The sequence below is a fragment of the Chanodichthys erythropterus genome, chromosome 7, assembly GCF_024489055.1.
Source record: "Chanodichthys erythropterus isolate Z2021 chromosome 7, ASM2448905v1, whole genome shotgun sequence".
In the NCBI taxonomy this organism is placed as follows: domain Eukaryota; kingdom Metazoa; phylum Chordata; class Actinopteri; order Cypriniformes; family Xenocyprididae; genus Chanodichthys; species Chanodichthys erythropterus.
Window position 1 is genome coordinate 10,501,631 of NC_090227.1, and position 24,440 is coordinate 10,526,070.

At 38.1% G+C, this 24,440-nt stretch overlaps 1 protein-coding gene across 2 annotated transcripts in view; it reads left to right on the forward strand.

Annotated features, from left to right (window-relative positions):
* Positions 1-278: 278 nt before the first annotated feature.
* Positions 279-24,440, forward strand: part of mapk6 (mitogen-activated protein kinase 6) — a 29,833-nt gene continuing 5,671 nt past the window's right edge. Inside the window, exons 1-2 of one of the 2 annotated variants that reach the window (XM_067389812.1) lie at positions 279-503; positions 12,848-14,028. In XM_067389812.1, the coding sequence (XP_067245913.1) occupies positions 13,474-14,028 (555 nt within the window). In that variant the 5' untranslated portion in view covers positions 279-503; positions 12,848-13,473. Of the gene's footprint in view, positions 504-11,236; positions 11,359-12,847; positions 14,029-24,440 lie in introns of those variants that run through there. The other variant, XM_067389813.1, reaches the window with a different exon arrangement.

Below are 24,440 nucleotides of genomic sequence, written 5' to 3' on the forward strand. Positions count from 1 at the left end.
CTCATTTATCTGATGCACCTCTAACTCAAACAGCCATCAAACTGCTGCTGTCTACAAAAAAAAGGAAAATATAATGCTCTTAGTTTGCGCATGTGCACTGAACACACAGGCAGTTTGAATGACAGAAAGATAAATGGGTAGAAAGCCATAGAAATAAGGAGGGACTGAATGAACAAGAGAGATAGTTTAAAAGAGAGCATGTAGAGTGACCTGTAAAAGGACTAGAGCTGGTGCTGACTAACAGAACCATACACAGAAGAAACTCCGCCCCCTTCTCTCCTAGCCTATAACAGCCCACTATGGAGCCGGAGTCCAGAAACAGACGAGTGTTCCTCCACACCACAGCCACTCTGGACACCCTCTGGCTGTCTCTGTCGTCCTGCTTTTAACCTCTCCCTGGTGGATACTGTCTTTTTGGATACTTTTACTTATTTGAAACTTTTGCATGGATTGCTGATTTAAAAAAATGTGCTCCCAACAGTTGTTGGATGAATTCAGCCATGGTAAGTTACCTGTTCTTACCGGACTTCACTTGCTGAACTTTGCTGCTTAATTTATGATTATTACTAACACAGTGACTCTTATAAGACTATTGACTAACTTTCAGAGACCTTTCTTCTGGCGTCCTTCTCTTTTTGAGGACATGTAATATAGACACTGAATGTTTGGGACCGATTTATGATGACAGGTTGGGAAGAGTCCCAGAAACAGGGTGCACACGGACAGCTCCAGGATTTAGGAGTGACAAGAAGGTCCTGGCATGGTTCACTTATGCATAGTGAAGCTTCAAAACTCTCATTACCAGAAGTGCATCAGTGACCCCTAAACCTGCACAGTTACAATTTATAGCACAGCTTCATCTGAACATCATTAAGTGGATAGATTTGGCCCTGGGTACATTGTAATGTAATTATAGGGCACAAAAATCAACTATTTGAATTGAAAAGTGATTTTCCCCAATAAAACTCTAGAAAGCATGTGCACACAAACAGTAAACAAAGTGTGGTGCAGGCGCTCATCAAGGAGAGTCGTGAGAGGGTGTAGGAGGCTCAGTGGACCGTAATAACTGGCTCACTGGATTATGTAAACTATAGATCATGGAACATTCCTCTACAGTTTTATTGTTTTGATCAGTAGTTTCTCAGTTCCGTATGAGACAACTAAGATCAATATTTCTCTCCAAACTGCAGGATGGAGGTGTCAATCACCCAAAGGTTATGTAATTAACTGTGATGTGTCAGTGTGGTAGTGATCTGGGCTGCTTACACAATTGTTGCAGGCTGATGCCAAGTAGCGGTGACCCGGGAGCTATAGAAAGCCATTGTGCCCTTGATCAGTGGCTCCAGATGGCCCTGAAGGGAACTACTGTACTGGAAGTTGTTTTGCATAAAAAAAGCATGTTAAATGGTGTGAAAATGTTTAAAACATTACATATTTATTTTTATTTTGTGTTCAGATTTCTGGTAATCTCAGCTGTGTGATTGTTTATATCATTACAATGTAAACTATATTATCGCCCAGCTCTTTATACAAAGTTGGATGTATATTATATCCAACTGTATCCACATACACACAGTATATTTTGTGTTCATAAGTAAATTATATTATGGGCTACTATTTTGAAAAGGGAAGTCTGAAATGTTGTGTATGACATAATATGTGCAAATGGAAGTGAAGGAGTAAAACAAGATGGATGAAGTTCGCTACTCCTGTCTCGTGTGCTTACTAACTCCTGACACAAATTGGCGACGAGTATTGGGCCTTTATTTCTTTGAAAATGGCTGTTGCTAACGTGCTTTTCCCGAGGTTTTTACTGCCTCGCCTTGGTGAACCTGCTATGACGTTCAACAGATGGTTGCAGATTTTTGAAAATGATCTTCAGGTTATTGATGCCACAGGGATGCTTGGCCAGATGAAAGATGGAGAGCTGTACTGCTTCACTGCCTTGGCACAGAGGGACAACGGATTTTATACTCCTTGCCTAACACAGGTACGACGTATAAGGAAGCAGAGGATGCACTGAAAGCCTACTTCGTGCCAAAAGTAGTTGAACGTCACGTCTTCAGTTAGTAGAGAATGTGCTTAGCCCACAAATACTTAGGAGACTTTTACTAAAAACTGATCTCACACTGGACAGAGTTGTAACAATAGCATGCCAGATTGAATCTGCTGCCGATCTGGCTAAATCCATTTCAAATTCCCGCCAAGTTACAGTCCCCTACAAACGGTGCAGCAAACAGTAAAACGAAGAACAACGGGGAAACCGTCACATGCACTTCTTAATTCTGCTCAGGTGGGGAAGAGGAAGTCATGCTTTCGCTGTGGATCGGAGAGACGCAGCTAACACAGTAAACTGGACGGCTGCAACTGCAACATGCTGGAAACGTAAAAAGATCGATATTACGCCAAACTGAAATTTACTTACCACACTGTACTGTACACAGAATATTCAGCTCGTACTTACAGCATTATACAGTGACTGTATCTTCTTCTGACTCACAGACTTGTGTGATGGATTTGGTGGTTGACACGGGGTCTTCCATATTTGTCCTGCCCTACATCACTTATGCATGCTATTTCAGTAACAATGTGCTATTGCAACCCAAAGCCAGACTAGTGACATATACAATAGCCCAAATTCCGGTGGTTGGATGTTTCCCTAGCGAGCGTTACCCTACATGACCACTCAGTCCCTGCTACGTTCTTCATTGTGGACAAAGGGACACCACTCATAGGGAGGGACCTAATGTCTGCACTGCATGAGAGGACTGAAAACAATCAAGTCCTGCCTCCTACTGCCCTTCCTGTGCCTGCTTCTCCTGTGCCAGTCTTTCATTACACTTTTGATGAGTCAAATGATATTGGATATACTAAAAACTTTATACACCACGTAAAGCTGGATGAAACCATCACACTTGTGCGTCAAAAACTTCACCATCTGTTCATAGTGCTGTGTCAGAGGAATTAAATCACTTTGGGGTGATAGAATGTATCGATGCCTCTGCATGGGTGTCACCAATTATTGTTACGCAAAAAGTCAGGTCAAAATACGATGTGCGTTGACCACAGAGAGCCAAATAAAGCCATGATTGTGGATTATTTTCCATTACCACACATGGATGAACTACTCTCTGCACTAAAAGGTTCTACTGTTTTCTCTACCATCGACCTGACTAATGCTTACTACCAAGTGCCGCTGCATGAGGACAGTTGTGATCTCACAGCCTTTATTACTCACAAAAGACTGTTCAGTTTTTGTTGCTTTCCTTACGGATTGGCTTCAGCACCCGCGGCATTTCAGAAGATGAAGACCATCATCTTGACTGGATTTCAAACGGTCTTACAATGACTAGAAGCTGCTGGATAGCAGCTCAATAAAGACAAGTGCCATTTCCGCCAAACCAGCCTGCTGTTCTCAGGTCATATTGTTTCAGCAGAGGCTCTTGTTCCTGATTAAACACGTGTACAGGCGTTTCTGTCACGTTTGCCCTTACCTGCTTCTTCTGCAGATAATGCTGTTGCTCCTGTTAATGATGTTGAGGAGGAGTTTGTTGCTTTTCCGTCTGCTTCTAATGCTGATGTTGCATGCGCTTGTTCTAATCAAACTTCGTACACAGATTTCCAATGGTTGGACACCTTTACCCAAGGGACTGGACGGTGAGTTGTTGCCATATTATGCGTCTGGAACTGTCTGTTAAGGACAACTTCCACATCCGATTGCAACTGCTGCTCTTTGATCTGTGCTGGTCTCCATAGCACATAAAGGACATCAGATAGAGGTGAGGACCAAACAACTCCTTCACGATCTCTATTGGTGGCCAGGGATGGATGCTCAGGTTTATGATGCTGTACGTTCCTGCCACGTGTGTCAGCTCACTGACAAACCTGTCACACCCTGCTCCTCTCCAAACAGTGTCGCTGCCAGATAAACCATGGCAGAAAGCTGCTGTGGATATAGTCGGGCAATTTGACACTGCTGCATTTGACTGTAGGTTTGCTATATCTGACTATTACAGCAAATGGCCTGAGGTGTCCTTTACTCACACTGTCTTTACGGATTCTGTGGTTCCGTTTCTGTCATCAGTCTTCAGCCGCCTTGGAAATCCATGGAGTATTGTTACTGATAACGGTGTTCAGTTTACATCTGCTGCTTCCATCTGCTTTTCTGGAAGGAAGGAATATTCGTCACCATCGGTCCTATCTCTACTACCCGGCAGCTAATGGTGTTGTAAAGAGGTTCAACCGTGTGCTCAAACACACTGTCCAAATGGCCATCCGGCAATATAACCCATGGAAACCAGGTGTACCATGCCACTTCACATGCTTTAACTATCACTTCACTCTTTTAGCACCTTTTAAGGCAGGCAAATTTGCCATCTGTGCACCCACCAATTGACAAGACTGTTCGCCGAAGGGTTACGCGGCTGCAACACAAAATGGAAAAGTACACTGATGCTAAGCAGCGTGCTCGGACTCCAGGAGGGAGTTTCTATAAGGGGGATAAAGTGAGGTTATGCCCTATGGGACACAGAAAGTTTACTGAACCTCTCATGGTTGCCAAAAGACTTGGGGTACATACGTTCTTAGTGATGGAAAGACACGGAATGCTTCCCATCTTACTGCATTTCTGTGCACACCATCAACTCCAGCTGAGAATAATGCTCACTACACACACACTCATACCACTAGACCTAAACATGATGTTAAGTAAATTATATTGTGTACTACTATTTTGAAAAGGGACGTCTGAACTGTTGTGTATGATGTAATGTGTGAGAACGGAAGTGAAGGAGTAAAACAAGATGGAAAACAAGTTTGCTGCTCCTGTCTCATGTGCTTCATTGCTGCTTACTAACTCCTGATAGACACCACCATACTCATGTAAAGCGAAATCAAAGATAATCTCACCTGGCTGATTTTTTTTTTTTTTTTTAATTTTGTCGCAAAATGTAACTATACCTAGCTCTTTATATAAAGTTGTATATATAAGTATTTTCCTTTTTGTCTAGATACACACACATACAGTATACTTGTGTAGGGCAATATATACTATTTAACATATCGTATTTGCTTGACTGCTTGTATTGTCACAAAATGTAAAATTACCCAGCTCTAATCTGTTAAATGGGACTATAAGGCATGACGATATTAAGATATTATAAATATTAATATTATGATTTTCTGTAAAGCTGCTTACAAATAAATTTGGCTTGAGATAATTGGGGTATAAATATTGCATACAGTACATAAACATCATAAAATGTATCACAAAAGGTGCTTAGAAACTCACTACCATGATGAGATGTTACAGATGTGGCTAAAAAATTATATGTTTTTTTGAATAGTTTTGAGTGTGCTGCTAGGCAGAGAGTCCTTAACATGGTTGGATTTTTCAGTACAAGTCCAGAATATCAGACAAAATTATAAAAAGCCAGGTCAAACCACTTACAAAATTAATTAATAGGTCTCTTTAAAAAGCTGAAAGATTTGAGATATTATTAATGTCCATGGCACAAATGGTGTTTAATACTTTGGGTTATTTTTAACTCATCCGAGGTATTACCAAAAGTAATTGGGGTGATTTCTAATACAATAAAATAGCTATGAAATAAAAGCTTAATATAAGGATAAGTTCACATTTTGTCTGGTAGTATCCAAAGGTGAAAAAGAAAAAAACCTCATTTGTAATTTCTGTGAAATGCCGTCACTTTATAAATGATTATTGTTTGGTTGTGAAAGTAGGTTATGAGCATCTATTTGTTTAAGACAGTCTGGTGACATAGAGGGTCATAAACCTCAATGTTTGATGTGTGTGAGTGAATGACACACCTCAGCTGTTACCCAACACCTACTGTTCTCCTTCCACATGCTGCAGGCAGACACAAAGTCCACAAAGTCACACCACTAGCTTGTTTATTTTTATTCAAATGAATCCCTCTACAACCACCAAGGTTTGCATAGGTCATGCATGTGTTGCGTTGGTAGATTTGGGCTTCTAGAATGGCTGACTTGTAAGACATTTGGTGTGAAACTGGACTACGTGAAACTCTTCCATCATAAACTTTTAATAAGGGTAACACTATACATCTCAGAGTTACACAACATTGCCACAGAGATGTGTAACCTCTTAATATTTCCACATATAGTTTGTATCTTATTTTAGACTTAAGCTACAATCTTGAAGGTACATAATTTGGCCTATGATGTGGTACATATTAAACCATCATAAAAGCAGACAGTAATGGGGTTAGAATGCATGGTACAAACAGACCAACAAAAGATGTTTTCATATTGGACCAAACATAGAGGGCATGTGTTATTTGGGGGGCTCTCAGACATATTTTTGTTAATATTTCTTGGACCATAATGTAACCCTTCCTGTTCAAACCACTTGCTCTAAGTAGGACTCGAACCCGGGTTGCTGGCATGGGAGTCGGGTGCTCTAACAAGGAGGCTAAAGGTCGCAATCTCTAGAGCGCCTCTTGAGATCAGGGGAGTGAGGTTTACAAAAACTGAGGGATATTACACCCAATTAAAATTGTCATCTTGCAGAATGTCCATGATGCTCTTTTCCATACAATGAAAGTGGATAGAAACTGGAGCTCTCAAGCTCCAAAAATGAACAATTTCACTGAATAATAACTTTCACGAGTTCACACTTACAAATAATCAGATAGTAAATAGTATGCGTAATTTGGCGTGCTGTCCGAGGAGAGGGCTCAGAGCTCGATATTTGGCCTGAACCCAGAGTACTCCCACCCCCCGTATTTCTGGTTAGGAAAGTAACCAGGCGAGTGTGAGGAGACGGGGTGGTGGAGGGATGCTGAAAAAACTCAAGGAATATGGGTGAGTCGACTGTGTTTATATAGAGGCCTTCACTAATGCTGTTTGGGTAGATATGTTATGGATTGTTGACAGCTGGCAGAAATGATGTGAGGATTAGTCAGATTATTTGAACGATGTTCCTCTAGAATTTTGTTAATAAAACATCATTTAATTTCAGTCTGATCACATGATTTAGAATATACTGCAAAAGTTGTATGGGTAACTTTTGTCCTTTTTGCTAGTTGATGAAATCTACAGTCACCATCTATTCATTTTGTGGAAAGGAGCAGCATGCACATATGTATATCTAACTCCCTTTAATGTTCAACATACTTGTTTCAAGGAACAGCAGGATGAATAAATGACCATTTTCATTTTTGTATTTTTGGGTTAACTATACTATAGTGTATTTTACAGCAGCCATCCTTAATAAATAAATGGGCTAAATAAGCATTAAAAAATATTTTACGCATAATTTGTATTTATAGTATGACAGTAATCTAAAATTATGTTTTTCTGCTGGCACTTAGTATAGCCTAATGATACACTGTGTGATATATGATGAGTAGGGCACACACTGTGCTATGGTGCGCAGTCGTAGTGCGGCATAGACGCGAGCACATGGGGATTCACATGCGCGCGTCTCTGCTGCTGATGCTGCGCCGCATCCATCCATTCATTCAGCACTGGCGCAGGACATTCAGTCCTGATCATTCTGCTCGGGCCCATGCAGCTCAACTTTGCTGCATGTAATGTGTTTACACTGTGTTCGTTATCGTATCAGTCTGAAGGCTTGTGGGCATCAGATGGCTTTTGGACAGCTCGTGTGCGGAGATCATCATCATGCGTCGTGCGGTCAGACCTCTTCTTATAGCCATATGAAGGCATTGGGATAATATAATTATAACGTGCATTCTGGAAATAAGCGTAACGAAACAGGGAAGGAGCGACTAATCGACCCAACTGCAGTGAGTAGAGATGGTCGGCTGGATCAGAACATGCTGTCTGTAGGCTACATCAGATAAGAACCTGAAAGGTTATGTTTTATAGTTGTTGTTGTTGTTGTTGTTATTACTCGTAAGATTTTAATGGGCAGTTTAGGTGAACATGTGAAAAGAAGAATACAACTAACTTGGCTAAATAAATAAGTAAGTTACCCTGAAAGTTCAAGATGTATTCCAAAATAATTACATCACCACAGACCCAGAACTATTTGGGCAGCAGCTTAATGGCAATAAATCTTGAATGATGGGAACATTGAGATCTGAAGCAGTCTGCCTCTACTGGCAGATCCGGTGTCAGCAGCGACGTATTCATTAAAGATTACAAGAAGTTAAAAGACTAAACCGACCTCAGGAAAGAACAGAACGACCCTGCTTTATCACAGATGAGCAGTGTAAAAGTCAGCATCTGGAATCAAACTGTCTTGAAAGAGCAGCTAAGCCAAATAAGTTTAATTACCACATTTTATTGTTTTTAGAGGAAACTGTTGTGGATCTCTACTGGTAATTTGTTGGCTTATTGGTCTAATGTTAAAACCACTATAATGGAATAGGATTATTGCCCAAAACACACTAATGGACAGGGTTGCCAGGTAAAACTAGCAAAGGCCAATCAAAAAATATCCCAAAAGCTAATTTCCTTATCCAAATATCATATCTCAACATATGCCACACCCATACCTAAAATACATATTTTACAGTCACTGTTATGTGTTATACACGATTTTAACTTATAGGCCTAATCATAAATAATCTGACTGTTTTCTTAAAGGAGCTCAAAAGGCCACTCTCTCACAGAACTTAGCAGTTTTATCGTTGGTAGAATGTAAAACATTTCAATACATGCATTACATTCAATTACAGTTCATGCAATATGTCAAACCTTTAAACCAAATTTAAACCAAAAATCAACCCCACAGCAACAGTTTACATGTTTAGCACAGTTCTGCGGGAAAACTGCGAACTTGGCAGCAATGCTACTGGAAACCATTTGATAATGGTTAACATTTGATGATTTGTAATGTTTGTAATGGTATTATTAGTACTTTTGTAATGGAAACCATTAGAACTTCTGTGATGGTTTTTATTGTTTTGTTTGTTTGTTTTTCAGCAGGGAAGTAAGATATGACAACCTGCAGCAGAGCTTAACTTCGTTAATTTACAGTGTGTAAGCTTAAAGGGTTTGTTCACCCAAAAATGAAAATTCTGTCATTTATTATTCACCCTCATGTCGTTCCACACCCGTAAGACCTTCGTTAATCTTTGGAACACAAATTAAGATATTTTTGTTGAAATCCGATGGCTCAGTGAGGCCTGCATAGCCAGCAATGACATTTCCTCTCTCAAGATCCATTAATGTACTAAAAACATATAAATCAGTTCATGTGAGTTCAGTGGTTCAATATTAATATTATAAAGCAACGAGAATATTTTTGGTGTGCCAAAAAAACAAAATAATGACTTATTTAGTGATGGCTGATTTCAAAACACTGCTTCAGGAAGCTTCGGAGCATAATGAATCAGCGTATCAAATCATGTTTCGGATTGCGTGTCAAACCGCCAAACTACTGAAATCATGTGACTTTGGTCCTCCGATCCGCTGATTCGACACGCTGATTCATAATACTCCAAAGTTTCCTGAAGCAGTATTTTGAAATCGGCCATCACTATATAAGTCGTTATTTTGTTTTAAAATATAAAAAAAATATTCTCGGCACTTCATATTATTAATTTTGAACCACTGTACTCACATGAACTGATTTAGATATGTTTTTAGTACCTTTATGGATCTTGAGAGAGGAAATGTCACTGCTCCCTATATATGAAGGCCTCACTGAGCCATCGGATTTCAACAAAAATATCTTAATTTGTCTTCCGAAGATTAACGAAGGTCTTAGGGGTCTGGAACGGCATGAGGGTGAGTAATAAATGACAGAATTTTCATTTTTGGGTGAACTAACCCTTTAAATGATATGACAATGAATTTTGTTTGTTGATTTTGAAAATGTTTTCCAAAAATATAAAATTGTGGTATAGCCTACACAAATATAATCCAAGTATATTATTAAGAAAAAATAAACATAAAATGCTTAAAAAATATTGACTTTGTTTAAAATATTTTGTGATGAGGAATTTTGCTAAATGTTTAAAATGTATATATTCGTATGATCTATTACAATATTAAGTGATCAATTTATTGTTGATCCCATAATTTCATGTTTAACAATTTCAGGTAGGCCTAGCTAGTTTATAGATGTTAAGGTTATTGCAGTGAGTTTCAACTGAATGAGTCTGAATCAAGTTTAAATACTGCGCCGTTCCCATAGCAATAAAATAAGCGGGAGGAGTGCAAAGATCATTCAAAGCCCATGCGTAGTAACGCTTCATAGAGCAGTGCCCGGTTGCATAAAGCACCTTAAGTGTAATTTTCCCTTAAGATCGCCCTTATGTTTCCCTTAAACTTAAGGGTGTTGCAGAAAATAACCGTTAAGTGTTACTTAAGGGTTTCTTTAGGCGAAACGTCATAAACCCTTAAGAATTTCCCTTAAGTATATATTTTTCACTTAAGTAATGCGTAAGTGTTGCATAAAGCCCCTTAACCTTCATTTCCCTAAGTATATCGTAAGGTTCGTAAAACTTCACCTTAAGTGTTACACAGAGTGAGCAGGTTCAATCCAAGTCGTATAACGTGCCACGATCGGCCGCTTTATATGATAGACAAATTGTACTTTAGCGGTTTATTCACATAAACATTGATGAAATATAACATCTTATAACATATCTTATATGGTAAACGGAAGCGCAAACGTGCGTGCATCACACGCAAAAACAACCCTCATTGGTTCTTGCGCGCACATTTGAGCTTCCGACACAGCCGTAATCATATGGATGTCTTTCAATAAATGGACATAAATGATGAGAGAATATTAAAAATATCTTTATTTGTTGTCCAAAGATGAATGAAAGTCTTATGGGTTTGGAACGACATGAGGGCGTCAGGGTGAGTGAATGACGGCAGAAATCTCAATTTTGAGTAAACAATCAATTTGAGTTTCTCGTCTCTTTCATATTTGGTTTTCTTTTTTGTTTTCCTTATCCATATTATGTTGTTTTCTGTGAAAACTTACCACGATACGTATTAACAAATAACGTGTCTATGGCAACAGTAGAATTTTTTAACGGCAAAACCTGGGATGCTGTCGTTAAACACTTAACGGTTTCCCTTACCTAAGAGAACAGTTTAAGAGATTATATGCAACACCCTTAAGTCATTCCCTTAGTTAAGGGGAAATCACGCCTTAAGTGTCATACTTAAGGGAAAAACTTAAGGTGCTTTATGCAACCGGGCACAGGGCTTCACGCCATACGGATAGAAATAGAAGCGCATACTGCGCATGCGTAGCAGCTCTTATTCACAGTGCTTCAACACAAACGCTTCATACAGCAGTCTGTGAGGAGAGCGCGCTGGTAGCGCATACAAACCTGACCAAGAACGGTTAGGAATAAAATATACATGACACCCGTGAGAAGAGTAAGTACATGGTTTATGTCTTTGTTTTATATATGAGCTTGTCTGGGATGTAAATATGTCTGCTTTAGTATGTTAAAAGGTTAATTTTAACGGCAAAGGGCGGCGAGATGATCAGCCGCGGCACAATAACCTTCTTTGTTCAGGTAACACGATGAAGCGCCTTAAAAACATCACGATTTTACACGTAAATCTTCAGAGTACACTGTTTACTCCAACGTAAGATATTAATATGCAATGTTAACGTTTAGATTTCACCATTTGCTGGTTTATTGATGTTTTTAAAATTTGGTTTTAAGGAGAATTGTTGTTTACGTGAATCCTGCCGCTATTTATAAATTGTTTTATTTTAGCTTCAGTTTTATGCTTTTTTTATATATGGGAATTCTCCTGTTTTTATTAGGTTATTGATTCTGCTTTACAGTTTTTGGATTGAAACAGTGTTTCGACTCTGAGCCGGTGTTCAGTTTTAGCTTTAGCATGTAGCTTGACAGTAAAATGGAGGACCGAAAATGACCAATAAAAACACATCCTGTTTAGCTAAACTTTACAGAACCGCAATAAAAACAAAACACGTCTGTATAAAACGGTACTTTATTAGTTTTCCTCGTTATTGTATTTTGTTCGTAAAATCATCACACCTCAACAATATCCACTTTATTATTGAATTATTAATTAATCTCTGTAGTTACTGCTGGAAAATCCTAACATTTACTTTTGGAGTGTTAAATGTAGCAGTAAACACTGTCATGGAATGTCTTTAATGTAGTTTGTGGTGGGTCCATAACAGAAACATTTTATTGGGATTATGTTAATTATTTAAAACACACTTTCACTTTGTCACTGTGTAAATATAACTTATAGGTGTTGGTTTAATGTTAGTATAGAGGACTTATTCAGTGTTTGTTGGCTCCCTTCTTCAGTTAACAAAATGGTTGGCAGCCGGTCGGCCATAATTTCCCTCACACACTACTGCAACGTGGCTGAATCACCCCCAACCTTTGTGTCTTCAGACACAGGCCGGGGCCGTGTTAATCCATTACATGTGTGTTGCCATCACTGTGGTGTCTTTTACAGTATGGGGAGGAGACATAGGAACCCATGACATCAGATAGTGTCGAGACGTCAGAGATGGGGTTCAATCACACAAACAGGAAACATTACCCAAGAGGGCTGTCATAACTTTGCAAGCGTTTTACCGCAGCGATTTCATTCAGAAAGTTCAGAACTGAATAAGGGGTGCTCTGTATTTCTTTGTGTACTTGTGGTCTTGCCTTTTTTAAATCAATATGTTTAGAAAGGTTTGTTAAATTCTCTTCAAAATCCTTTATACGGTCTCAGAACACAGACCAAATTCATTCAATTTCCACCGTCTCCTCCATAGAAAAGGAAAAGCATATTTGCAAAGTGCTCATAAGGATGGGAACTTTGAGTTTTGGGCTTGACATATGATATGTTACTAATCGGTTGTTTTTTTTTGCTCTGTTTGCAGGGTATCCCAGTGTAAAATGGAGGATAGTTTTGATTGCGACTGCGGTGAGCTGGAGCCGCCTGATCATTGAGAAGGAATCGTCTCACTGAGATCATCAACCCTTTTGGTTTCCACACATCAGGTGCTTAAAACAGGAAAAAGGAAAAAAAAAAAAAAAAGTAGATTTATCACCATTTACTTGGACCGCTAATAATGCTGCTGCTCAGGGCCAGTCATACACTGAAACTTTCTGCACTGTGACGATGGTTTTATAGTTAGTGACTTTAATTATTTCAGTTGCTTTCAAAGATATTTCATTGGCCTCCAAATTCATTCCATTGTGCCCTATTAAACATTGAAATAAAGACACATCTCCCACAAACTACGCAAAAAGCTGCTAAAGAGATATGTCAACATATCTTGGCAACATATCCGAATCAGTTCCCAGCATCTCTCAGAATACGCTGTAACAGTTAGTTGGGGAAAACGCTCAAGTCTTTTTAGGCTTGAGTGCCCCTCTCGTGTTTTTAGGTTTGTCTTTCTCCACTAGCTCTAGTAGTTGCGACTCAAGATCAGCTGCATATCATATAAATCAAAAATCCTTCCTGTTATAATATCTGCACAGAGCTGCTCTTCTAGGACGCAAAATGGCAGAGAAATTTGAAAGCCTTATGAACATTCACGGCTTCGATCTGGGCCCTCGCTACATGGACCTGAAGCCGCTGGGCTACGGGGGCAACGGACTGGTCTTTTCCGCTGTCGACACCGATTGTGATAAGAGGGTCGCTGTGAAAAAGATTGTCTTGACCGACCCTCAGAGCGTCAAACATGCACTACGCGAAATCAAAATCATACGCAGACTCGATCACGACAACATCGTGAAGGTGTTCGAAACCCTGGGGCCCAGTGGCCGGAGGCTTACGGAGGACGTGAGCTCTCTGACGGAAGTCAACTCTGTGTACATCGTACAAGAGTACATGGAAACCGACCTCTGTAAAGTACTGGAACAGGGCTTGTTGTCCGAGGATCATGCACGGCTGTTCATGTACCAACTGCTGCGAGGACTCAAATACATCCACTCGGCAAACGTGCTTCATCGTGACCTGAAGCCCGCCAACCTCTTCGTCAACACAGAGGACTTGGTACTGAAAATTGGGGACTTTGGACTCGCCCGCATCATGGACCCTCACTATTCCCATAAGGTATTTATTTTTTTCTCATATTTATCCCTTTCAGTGTTTGAAGTCTGTTCCATCTCATTGACAACCATCCAGATGGTGTCTTGTATGACTGAGCTATGAATGAGCTTTTATTCCATCCACTGATTCATTGTTTAACAGGAAGTAAATAGTAGTGCCACAGTCCTTGAAATGACACCTCCAGCTTCCTGTTTCTCTGACGCTCTTTCCCGTACGTTAACTTCCAGTGCAGTTTCCTCATACCCGGTTGTTTGTGTCGTGTGTGTATTGAAAGGAAGCAGACAGGAACACTTCAGAAATATTATGAACGAATGAAACAGCTGTTCCTTTGTGGAATCAGAGTTAAATGTCCAGTATTTCTCCACATCCTGAATGCATTTCTTTCACTTGAAGTGTGTGTGTGTGCGTGAGAGAGTGTGAAAGAGAAGTTGTAGAGGGGTAATTTCACTGATGTTAGGGGTTGTGGCTGGATCCAAGCATACACGTGTCTCAAATTTGTAATCATTTCTCCTCTTTTGACTCACATGATCCATATGCCAGCCAGATCTCACACATGTACTCAGACGCCTCCTCCAGAGCCTTTTAGAGAGAGAGCTGTTCCTGCTTCAGGTCTATGAATAGCTGCTGTCACTCCCCCACACATACTCTGGACTGGGTTTGTTCTACAGGGAACAAGAAAATTGAGAGACAATATCAGGCTCTGGTCCTGTAATTACTGATTCAGCTGCTCTACTGGCTTGACAACTTGAAAGTTTGAGAAATCAATGACCATGTCAAGCTCGAAGTATACTTAATTTGTACTTCATTTGACTCGTACGCATACACAGACGTTTGACACATGCGCAGATTTGAGCAATCTCTCGCCACCAGTTACAAACCATGTAAATAACTTTGTATTCTTTCATGCTAGAGTTGTACAAATGAGGGTACTTTTTTTTTTTTTTTTTTTTTTAACCTCTTCGCACAATCTCTCATCTGTGTAGGCCTTCATTGTCGCTGTAGCTTGCATGTGTTCCGGTCTGTTCTGTTTATGCAGTTTTTCTTCAACTACCCCAGGGCACAGTTGCCACCTTGTGGATAAACTAATTACTGCAAAAAAATTAAATGCGCATGTGCGACCTTCGCGTACAAAGTAATAAAAAAAAATAATAATCGGGTGGTGCGCATACAAAGTGAGGTATACTTTGGTGTTTATCATGCATAGAAAAAGCATAAATTATTCTGAATAAGATTTGAGAATGTATCACATCTGTCATGAAAACAAGTAAATTTCCAGAAACTTTCCACGGGAACTTAACTGGGGGAATTTTGGAAATATTCCAATTTGGAAACTTAACAAGAATGTACAGGAATTTATGGGAATTTATAATATTTATATAAAATGTATCATATACAAACATAAATAATAAACATTTTGTTTGGTCATAACATGAAATTTCTTTTTCGCATTCAATTAATTCTAATTTAGTAAAATAAATATTTTTATTGCAGCAGTTGTTATGTGATTTATTTCAGTGTCACATGATCCTTCAGAAATCACTCTAATATGCTGATTTGATACTCAGTTACTGTTAATGTTTGAAACGGTTGCGCTGCTTAATATTTTTTTGTAATACTTTTTATTTTTTAGGATTCACCGATGAATAAAAAGTTAAAAAGAATAGCATTTATTCAAAACAGAAATCTTTTCTAACAATATCACTTTAATATCACTTTTTTTTTTTAAATCAATTTCACACATCCTTGCTGAATAAAAGTATTAATTTCTTTCAAAAAAAAAAAGGAAAAAAATTACTGACCCCAAAATTTTGACTGGTAGTGTATATTATTGTTACAAAATATTTCTATTTTTAAATAAGTGCTGATCTTTACATTTTTATTCTCAAACAATCCCGAATCCTGAATCACAGGTTATAAAAAATATTAAGCAGCACAACTGTTTCCAACATTGATAATTGAGTATCTAATCAGCATATTAGAACGATTTCTGAAGGATCATGTGACACTGAAGACTGGAGTAATGATGCTGAAAATTCATCTTTGCATCACAGAATGTGTATTAAAATAATGTCTATTAAAATAGAAAACCATTATTTTGAATTGTAGTTATATTTCACAATATTACTGTTTTTTCTGTATTTTTGATCAAATGTGCATGATATGGACTGGGGGAATGCACAGTGCGTGCAGGGGGTGTGGCCTCAATAGCTCTGCAGTAAGTAGTGTGCTGTGTGAATGTCAGGGTAAAAATTCAACTGAAATTGGATTAAATCTGGTTGTTTTAACCCAAATTATGCTGCAAGATGTTTTTTTCAACTACATTTAAGTACCCTGTTATAGGCTAACCTGCAATTTTGCAAATTCCCGTTAATTCACATATATTCCCGTTAATTCCCATGGAAAGTTTCCAGCTTTGAAAATTCCCGGAATTTTGCAACACTATATACAACTGTTGATTATTCATTATTAAATACATTTTCAGTTTGCGGCTAAATGAAAACTTTAATTTCAGTGTTGGTTTATGTCCCTTATTTAGTAATCTTGTAAGGAATTGCTTTCCTCTTCACCACAGATGTTTTCTTTGATTAGCTGAGTTATCTTTAACTACTTGTTTCTTATCCGCTTGTTAAGTCGTGACGTAAGGAACGCCGTTTCCGGGTCCAAGCCTCGACTCGTTTCACTTGAGAATGCCATCGACAGCCGTTTATGAGCGCTATTTATTCATTTTAAACATCAATCATTTTAAAAAGTTAAACATTTTAAATACTTACAGTGTACACAACAGTCTCCATACTCACAGCGTCACAGATATTAATATTTTAACGATTTATAAGAGATGAATCATTGTCTGGCCATCTGGCATTTTGGTATGGAGATAAAGGTTATAATTATATACTTTTTTGTAGTATTACACCACAACGTGTATGTAGCACCATTTGTTGTTTTCTTGTGGTATGAGATGGAGCGTTAGGACCCGGAATCGCTGCAGCGTGACGTCAGACTTAACAACTGGATAGTGCTCAAATTCTTTTGTTCAGACACACACAGGTATAAGGAAATGGCAAATTTTGAAATGACAGAATTCAGATTAAAAGAGGTGCATGTAACACATTTACATGACACGTACACTAAGTATAACCGAATTATTAATTTGGATGTTCTTTCATGTAAGCATGCTTGCTGATTGTCAGTATTTTTTTATTTTTTTTATTTTTTAAGAAGAGGCTGAAAGAGATGTTGAGAAGCAAACTTTCTCACACTTTTACTTCTATCCATTCCTCCCTTTGTCTCTCTCTCTCTCTCTCTCTCTCTCTCGATTTTTCTCTCTTTGCTGCATCGAGTATTGTCAAACTGCTGTGTGCTCACTTTTGCTGACCTGTTCAAGCAGTTTTGTGCATTGATAGATGGAGAAAGAGAAGAGCGTGTGTGTGTATGATTCCTCTGTGAAACGACCCTTTCCTGCAGTCAGCACTTTAGTGGTGGCGTATGGAGGTTTGTGGGAAGCAACCCTTACAGTGCGTCTACACCGGATGTGACTGTTGTCAAGATGCTTTTCACCATAACAGACTGAGTCTACACTGGACATGACATAAGGCAACCATTCCAAATTCATATGCCCTTGTCAGAAGTAGCACAAGTTCTTGGTGTACGTCAGAAATAGAATTTGGAATCAGTTTATGTGGGAGAATCGTGATTTCTAATTTAAAGAAATTGATTCTCAGTTTATCCAGAATCATGCAGCTCTAGCATAGGGGGGATTTTTAGTGAATTAAGTTTTTCCTCTTTCTGCAACTAAAGTACTCTATTGCTTAAAAAGTCAATCCAATGAAGACAGTCTTTAAAATTGCCAGCATCCAGTAGGACAGGGCTTCTGTCCATGCAAATGGGGTCAGTTTTTAAGAGCTAAATATGATCTAGCTGCAAGCTGTAATTCAAAGAGTCTGTTTAAGTGCTAAACATAAGCAAAGCTCTCAGCCTAAAAAAAAAAAAAATAATTGTTTGGAGCATGGCAGTACTAGTCAGAGTTGGTGAAAGTGTAATTAAGAAATGTTTGAATGATCTTTCTCAGACCTGGAGAGGTAATGATTCATCCGTGACTAGAAGAATATGCTTTGTGTATGGAAGAAAGTAATTTGATATGTATTTGGTGGATTTTTATTTGCTGCATCAGAGGCAAATGATCTGTTAATTTGGACACATTTTCTTATTCTTTTAATAGTTTTGTAGGGCTGGACGATTAATCGAAAAGTAATCGAAACTGAAATTCAGAACCTCTAACCGACGTAATTTTCCCATGTCGGTTATTTCGTTTTTTTAATACTGTTAATACTTCCGACTTAAAAACATAGTACAGCGTATGTAGCCACATGACTCCGTCCCGTCCAGTCAGTGGCAAAAAAGCAAAACACGGAGGTTTAACCGGCCGGTTCAACACAGTGATGGCGCGCAAGCGGTGAGACTTGCGTATTCACTAAACTTTGTCAGTTGTATGTTTTATGCTTTGGACATTCAAGCGATTAGACGATCGGATGTGTATTATATTGAGCTAACGCGCTCGCACAGCTGCTTTGTGACACGACACTCATACAAACAGTAGCTGCGCAATGCGTGAAGATCGCGCGCACTGAGAGGAACACAGAAACTAGTTGTCAGCACTGTCCAGTGATTTGACAACAGTAGCTTAGAAACTCAAAAGTTATTATAGCATATGTTTTTCTACTTTTGAAGGAACTATTTACAACGAGCAGAAATCTGTAAGAAATGTTACAAACCATAGATAAAATAATTGCTGAAAGTGAGCTGTGTCAGATCGCTCTTTCAATAGGAAAAAACCTTTAATGGTCATATTTTCAGTACAAACCTTAAACTATGAGGGCAAAAAAAATAAAAAAAATAAAAACAGAAACAAAAATAATCGTCCATTAATCGTAATCGAGGTAAAATGTTCAATTAATCGAGGTTTTGATTTTAGGCCATAATCGTCCAGCCCTAGTTCTTTGTTACGTTAACATGAGCTTTGTGATAACTAGTGATCAACAATATGGACTTTCAAAAGTCTGCTTCTTACACCAAACAGAAAAACGTATTGACTGATGCCGATAATCAAATAATGCCAGATATCAACCAATATATTGGTTGACCACTATTCTAAACCCTAGTCAGTAGCTACTACTACCTTTTAAAGGATACATCTTAACTATAATGGAACATCATAGATGACTGATTTGTAGTGCTATACATGGGCAGCAATTCTATGTCATACATATCATCATGTGAGGTGCGAAGGGCTACTCAATTAATTTAAATCGTTTTTCTTGAGCATGCTGTTAATCTACAAACAATAAGAACACCAAGCACACATTAGGTCCATTCATAACTGGCTAATTTTATTAGTACATTTTGGTATTGAATGGATACCATGGATGTCCTACAATTTTCAGTATGGGGCTACAGCGCTCCTAGTAAAAAAAAAAAAAGTCATGTATTACATACTGAGTATTCAGCAACTGCAGTCTTTTATACAAGTCTTAAAGGTACAGTAGCAAATGGCCTGTTTAGTAAAGGTAAAAGAAGCTGGAAAAATGTAAAACTATAACTATGTTGTTGATGCAAAAAGCGTAATTAAAATGAAGTAGACCTCAGAGGAAAAAACTGGTATTAAGTGTAGAATGTGAGCCCTTCAGTATTGTAAGAGTCCTGTATTAAAGGGCAGCTGCTTGTTTTTCGAGGGTCTTTTTATGCTCTGCTCTAGAAATCCGACCCAGTCTGAGGAATGTTTGGAATTCACGTGCACTGGGATCAACCCCCTACTTCCCTTCTCCCTCTCCTCTCTTCTATTTGTCTTTTTTGGGCTGAGCACTCTGGATTCTGGTCTTCCTCCAAGTCCTGCTTTTGATGTTTGCTTGTGTCATTGGGTTCAGACATGTTTTACCTTGTCTCTGCAGCCGTTTGAGGTTTTGGAGTTTTTGTCAGATTACCAAAGGCTGTTTTTTTTTCCCCCCCCATTGAGCTGTAGAGGGGCTCCGCTCCGTTCATTGTGCGCATGTGCATACGTTAAATGTGGTGTCAAGAGACTTTCTTGTACACGGGGGACTTTTAGAGGCATAAATTGGGCCCAGAGTGTTTTTCACTTCTCTCAGCGCTTTCTGACATTGACTCATTTTACAGGGGAGCTCTGGAACCAGTCCTGCACCAGACTTTGGATTTGACCTACTTTTGTGGCCTCCGATGATCTGAGAACTGAAATGAAAGAGTTTTTTTTTTTTTTTAAATGTACACCCTGCTTTCTCATATAAAAGATCAAAGTGAGGTGTGAAATCTTTTTTCTTTTTTTGTTGAATAAGATAAAAAGTTTTTCCATAATGCTGTGTGATTTGAAGTGTAATTCATGTCCATATTGCAAACAGCCCCCTAATTTTGAGCAATAGTAATGCTTGCCTTAGCAATGGCAATAAATATGAGGTGTGATTGGAGTCTGTCAATTCTGTCTGACATTTAAACCTCTTGCTGTTTGGTTTGGAGCCCAGCTCACGGTCTGTATGAGTCATCTGCCACCTCACACCACCAGCGAGGGTGGATTTATTTAACATTCAAATGAGTTGCCTAAAATGTGTCATGACTGGCTTGGTTTGACTTTCTCAAGAAGCATTTACACAGACATTTGTATTGCATTGACCCTATGAGACTCTGCTCTTGTCAATTCCTTAATAAGCACATGTTCTCTAATTTGTTAGGAATGGCAATTAAAAACGGCAGACAGAACTATCTGGAAATAAACCTAATTTTAAATATTTTTGAATATTTTCCTTTTTGTGCTTGGCATCTCTCTTGCTATTGCACATGCTTTTTCTATTAAATTGTGTGTAATATGTCATAATTTGTTCATTATTATTATTATTATTATTATTATTATACAAAATATTTATATTTTACTGTAAAATAAATTATTTAATATGTAAGAGCTGCACAATTCTGGATAAATTAAGAATCAAACTTTTTTTTTTTTTTTTAAAAGATCGCAGTCTCCCACGATTGTAAACGGACAACTTAACAAAAGGGCAATTCCAGCGTTATGGACGTGACATTTGGAGTCAAAACTTGAAATATAAACGCTCAAAGAATGCATTTAATAGTAACATATTGAACCGTCTATTTATATATTCATAATCCCTTACTAAAGGAGTCCAGACATTAGAAAAATGTCAGTCTATTCAACTGTTTTATATTTTAGATGAGGGAAATATACAGCGTTACGGACGTGACAAAAAAAGTCACTAAGATTTGGGTGACAACATATTTTTTAAGAATTCTGTGAATTACATTGAGCAAACCAAAAGTAATACTGCCCACTGAATGAAGAAGGGTTGGCTCTCCACAGAGCATAAAATAATAATTTTATTTAATTTTTCATGTTCGCATTAATGAGGAAAAAACAATGTTACGGATGTGACAGTTTTCCGTTACGGATGTGACCGGTCTGAAAGCGGCACAAAAGACTTGGTTTAAAACTGCTTTAAAACTTTCACAGAGACCTCAAGCAAGCATTTAAACCACCAAATACTGAAATCTGGGATACCAGTATGGTAAGACTCCACAATTTATCAAGTTTTTACTAAACTTTATACAAATGTAACGTTATACTCTGTAGTGCAAAAGGTTATGGATTAGACCTATTTCTCATGTTGACCAGCATGTGCGTTGTTCAAGAATCAATTTAGAGACCATGATTTTCCTTCTTACAGAACTGCTTGCTAAAATACATTGACAAATATTTATGTTTATCATAAAGCAGTTTAAAATCGCATGTTTTCCCCACAGTCAGGTGAACCGATTGACACTATTGCCAATCGCAATCATGTCAGTTTTATGTTTTGTGTCTAAATGACCACACGGTTTTTCGTCTAGTTTTCAGAGTTTAAAGCGGAGTCTTGAGTCAAAATGATCAAACTTTATTTCAAGTCAAAATTATTGCAATCTTATTATTTTCATTTTGTCAGCTTGATCGCGCGGATTGTGATCAATATAGGCTAGGCTATTCATTTTTAACCAACCGGTAACGCGACATCCCAATTCTCGAGGGAAGTGTCCTATGAGACACAATGCTCTTCTATAAGTTGTACTGTATCATATAGGCCTACCTTTTGATGTTCATATTTCGTTCTCTGGCAAGAGGAAGAGAAGATCGGTTCATGTGCACCTGATCCGCCGCTTACAGGCGCTGCAGTAGCTAATCTGTCACGCGCCGTAGGCTATTAAAGAGCGACATCTATTGTTTAAATTTTGTTATAAAATCGACTGAATTTGAAAGTTAAACCTTTTTCATATTAAAACTAACAAAGCACAAAGAGTATTGCGATTATTGGATATGTTCTGATATGGTAAGCCTGAAACAGATGATAGCAATATAAAGAAGCAAACTCATAGGATTTAATATGAAGCGTCCGTAACGGTCACGTCCGTAACGCTTATTATGGTTGTTCAGAGCAACGTAGTGAAATGAATTGTTGATCCTAATAAGCATAAACATAATTTAGCTTTGCATATAAAGTTTCAAGTTATTTGCATTTATAATTGTTATATGACATAAACTTAATCTTTAAAACGTTACGGACGTGACAGAGTTCTGAAGCGTCCTGACCTCTTTATTCTAGCTCTTATAAATTCATCAGGCAGTGCTGTTATGACTAAATGAGTGTATTTATTTCTCAGGCATGCCTCCATCTTTCTACACAATGCTTACTGCTAAAATAAAGTTTAAAAAATGGGGTCTTTGATCCCTTTTTTGAAAGCATGAAATATGGTTGGTTGAAAATTTAATTTAAGCATTGTTGCTTACCACATATATTGTGGATAAACAAGGCAATTTTCTTAAAATTTCTGTTAGAGCACATTAATACAGTATATTACAGACCTAAATGGACAATTTAAAAAGGGTTTTGTTCTTTTGGTTAAAACTTTTTTTTTTCATGGTAAAGATGACCTTTGCGTGGAATTGCCCAAAATAACGTGTAAATTACTAGAGGTTGTGATACAATATCAATTGATGACATCTATTTAAAATGTTTAATCTGAATGAATCCTTATTAAAAATGGTTTGAATGAATCAATGACTCACTCATAAATACTTAACTCGTTTCATTACTGGATGAATCGTTGTTTTTTTTTAATCAGCGTTTTTGAATCTCTTGAATTAATGATTAAATTGCAAATACATTGTCACTTGTCGTCACCTGGTGGCGTAATGAGGTAATCGATACAATCATTATTTGAAGCGCCAAGCTGCTTTCAAAAGGTGATTTGTTCTGTTTTGATCACTTCCATAGACATCAGTGTTTATATCCAAACTTTAAACTTTTATCCCAGTTCTTCTGTATTAATATGAATGACTTAACATTTAATTGTGCAGTATATAAATACTTTAGCCAGATTCAGTGTCTCACGCTTCACTCTGAAACATGCAGTGCATAAATCGCTGCCTTTAAGCCTTATGACGATTTGGTTTTATCGATTTATTGTGCAGCCTTATGATTTATGATATCCTGCAGCAAGTTGAGGAGAGTTGTGCTATTCATCTGAGACTAAACCTGCATAGATGTAATGACCCCAAACAGACTTGCGGATGGGCATCTTTGACCTGGGCTAGCAAGGATCCACTTTCCTGGAAGCACAGCTTACATTTTGATCGGATAACTTTAAAATCTAACCTTGCCATTACAGGCAATGGATTTCTCCTTCGGTTAAGGAGAGTTTTAAGTTTAATCCTTTAGCAGGGTCTTTCTTTCACACAGTCTTTGAGTAGAATGTGATCTGAATGTTAGTAATCTACTTCCAGGTAATCTGCTCTCATTGCATTATGTAACCCTGTGCAAGACCTTTGACGCAGAAACTATGACTATGACGATTGTTTAGTAATCCTTTTAAGTTGGTGTTCTTCCAAGCATCTGTGCTGTTTTAAGAGGGAGTGAAAGGTCACTGAGGTCTGGTTGTGATGTAAAATGATTCCCTAGTCTGTCGGGCTCTGTTGGTATTTGTTGGTCCAGAGAAGGTTTTTAAATGGCCAATTGTGAACATACGGTCTGCTGTAATCTGGTTTTAACAGCTTGACAGATACCCTGCAAAAAGAACATGACCATGGAGACAGAAATAGCCCTTACAGTGAACTGTGGAGTTATATCTTGCCTCAAGAATCACTAGAACTTTTTTTGTTTTGGGCCACTGGCTGAACACACTGAGTGTTTTGAGGGTGTTTGACACTGTGAACAGTAGAGCTGCACGATTATTCTTTAAAAAAAAAAAAAAAAAAAAGTGTTTGACCACTGTCCCAGAAAAAGGCTATCTAGGTATGAAACGGCTTCACAGACAGTCTTTTCAACCACACAGTATTACATTTCCATGATACAAATATTCAAATGATC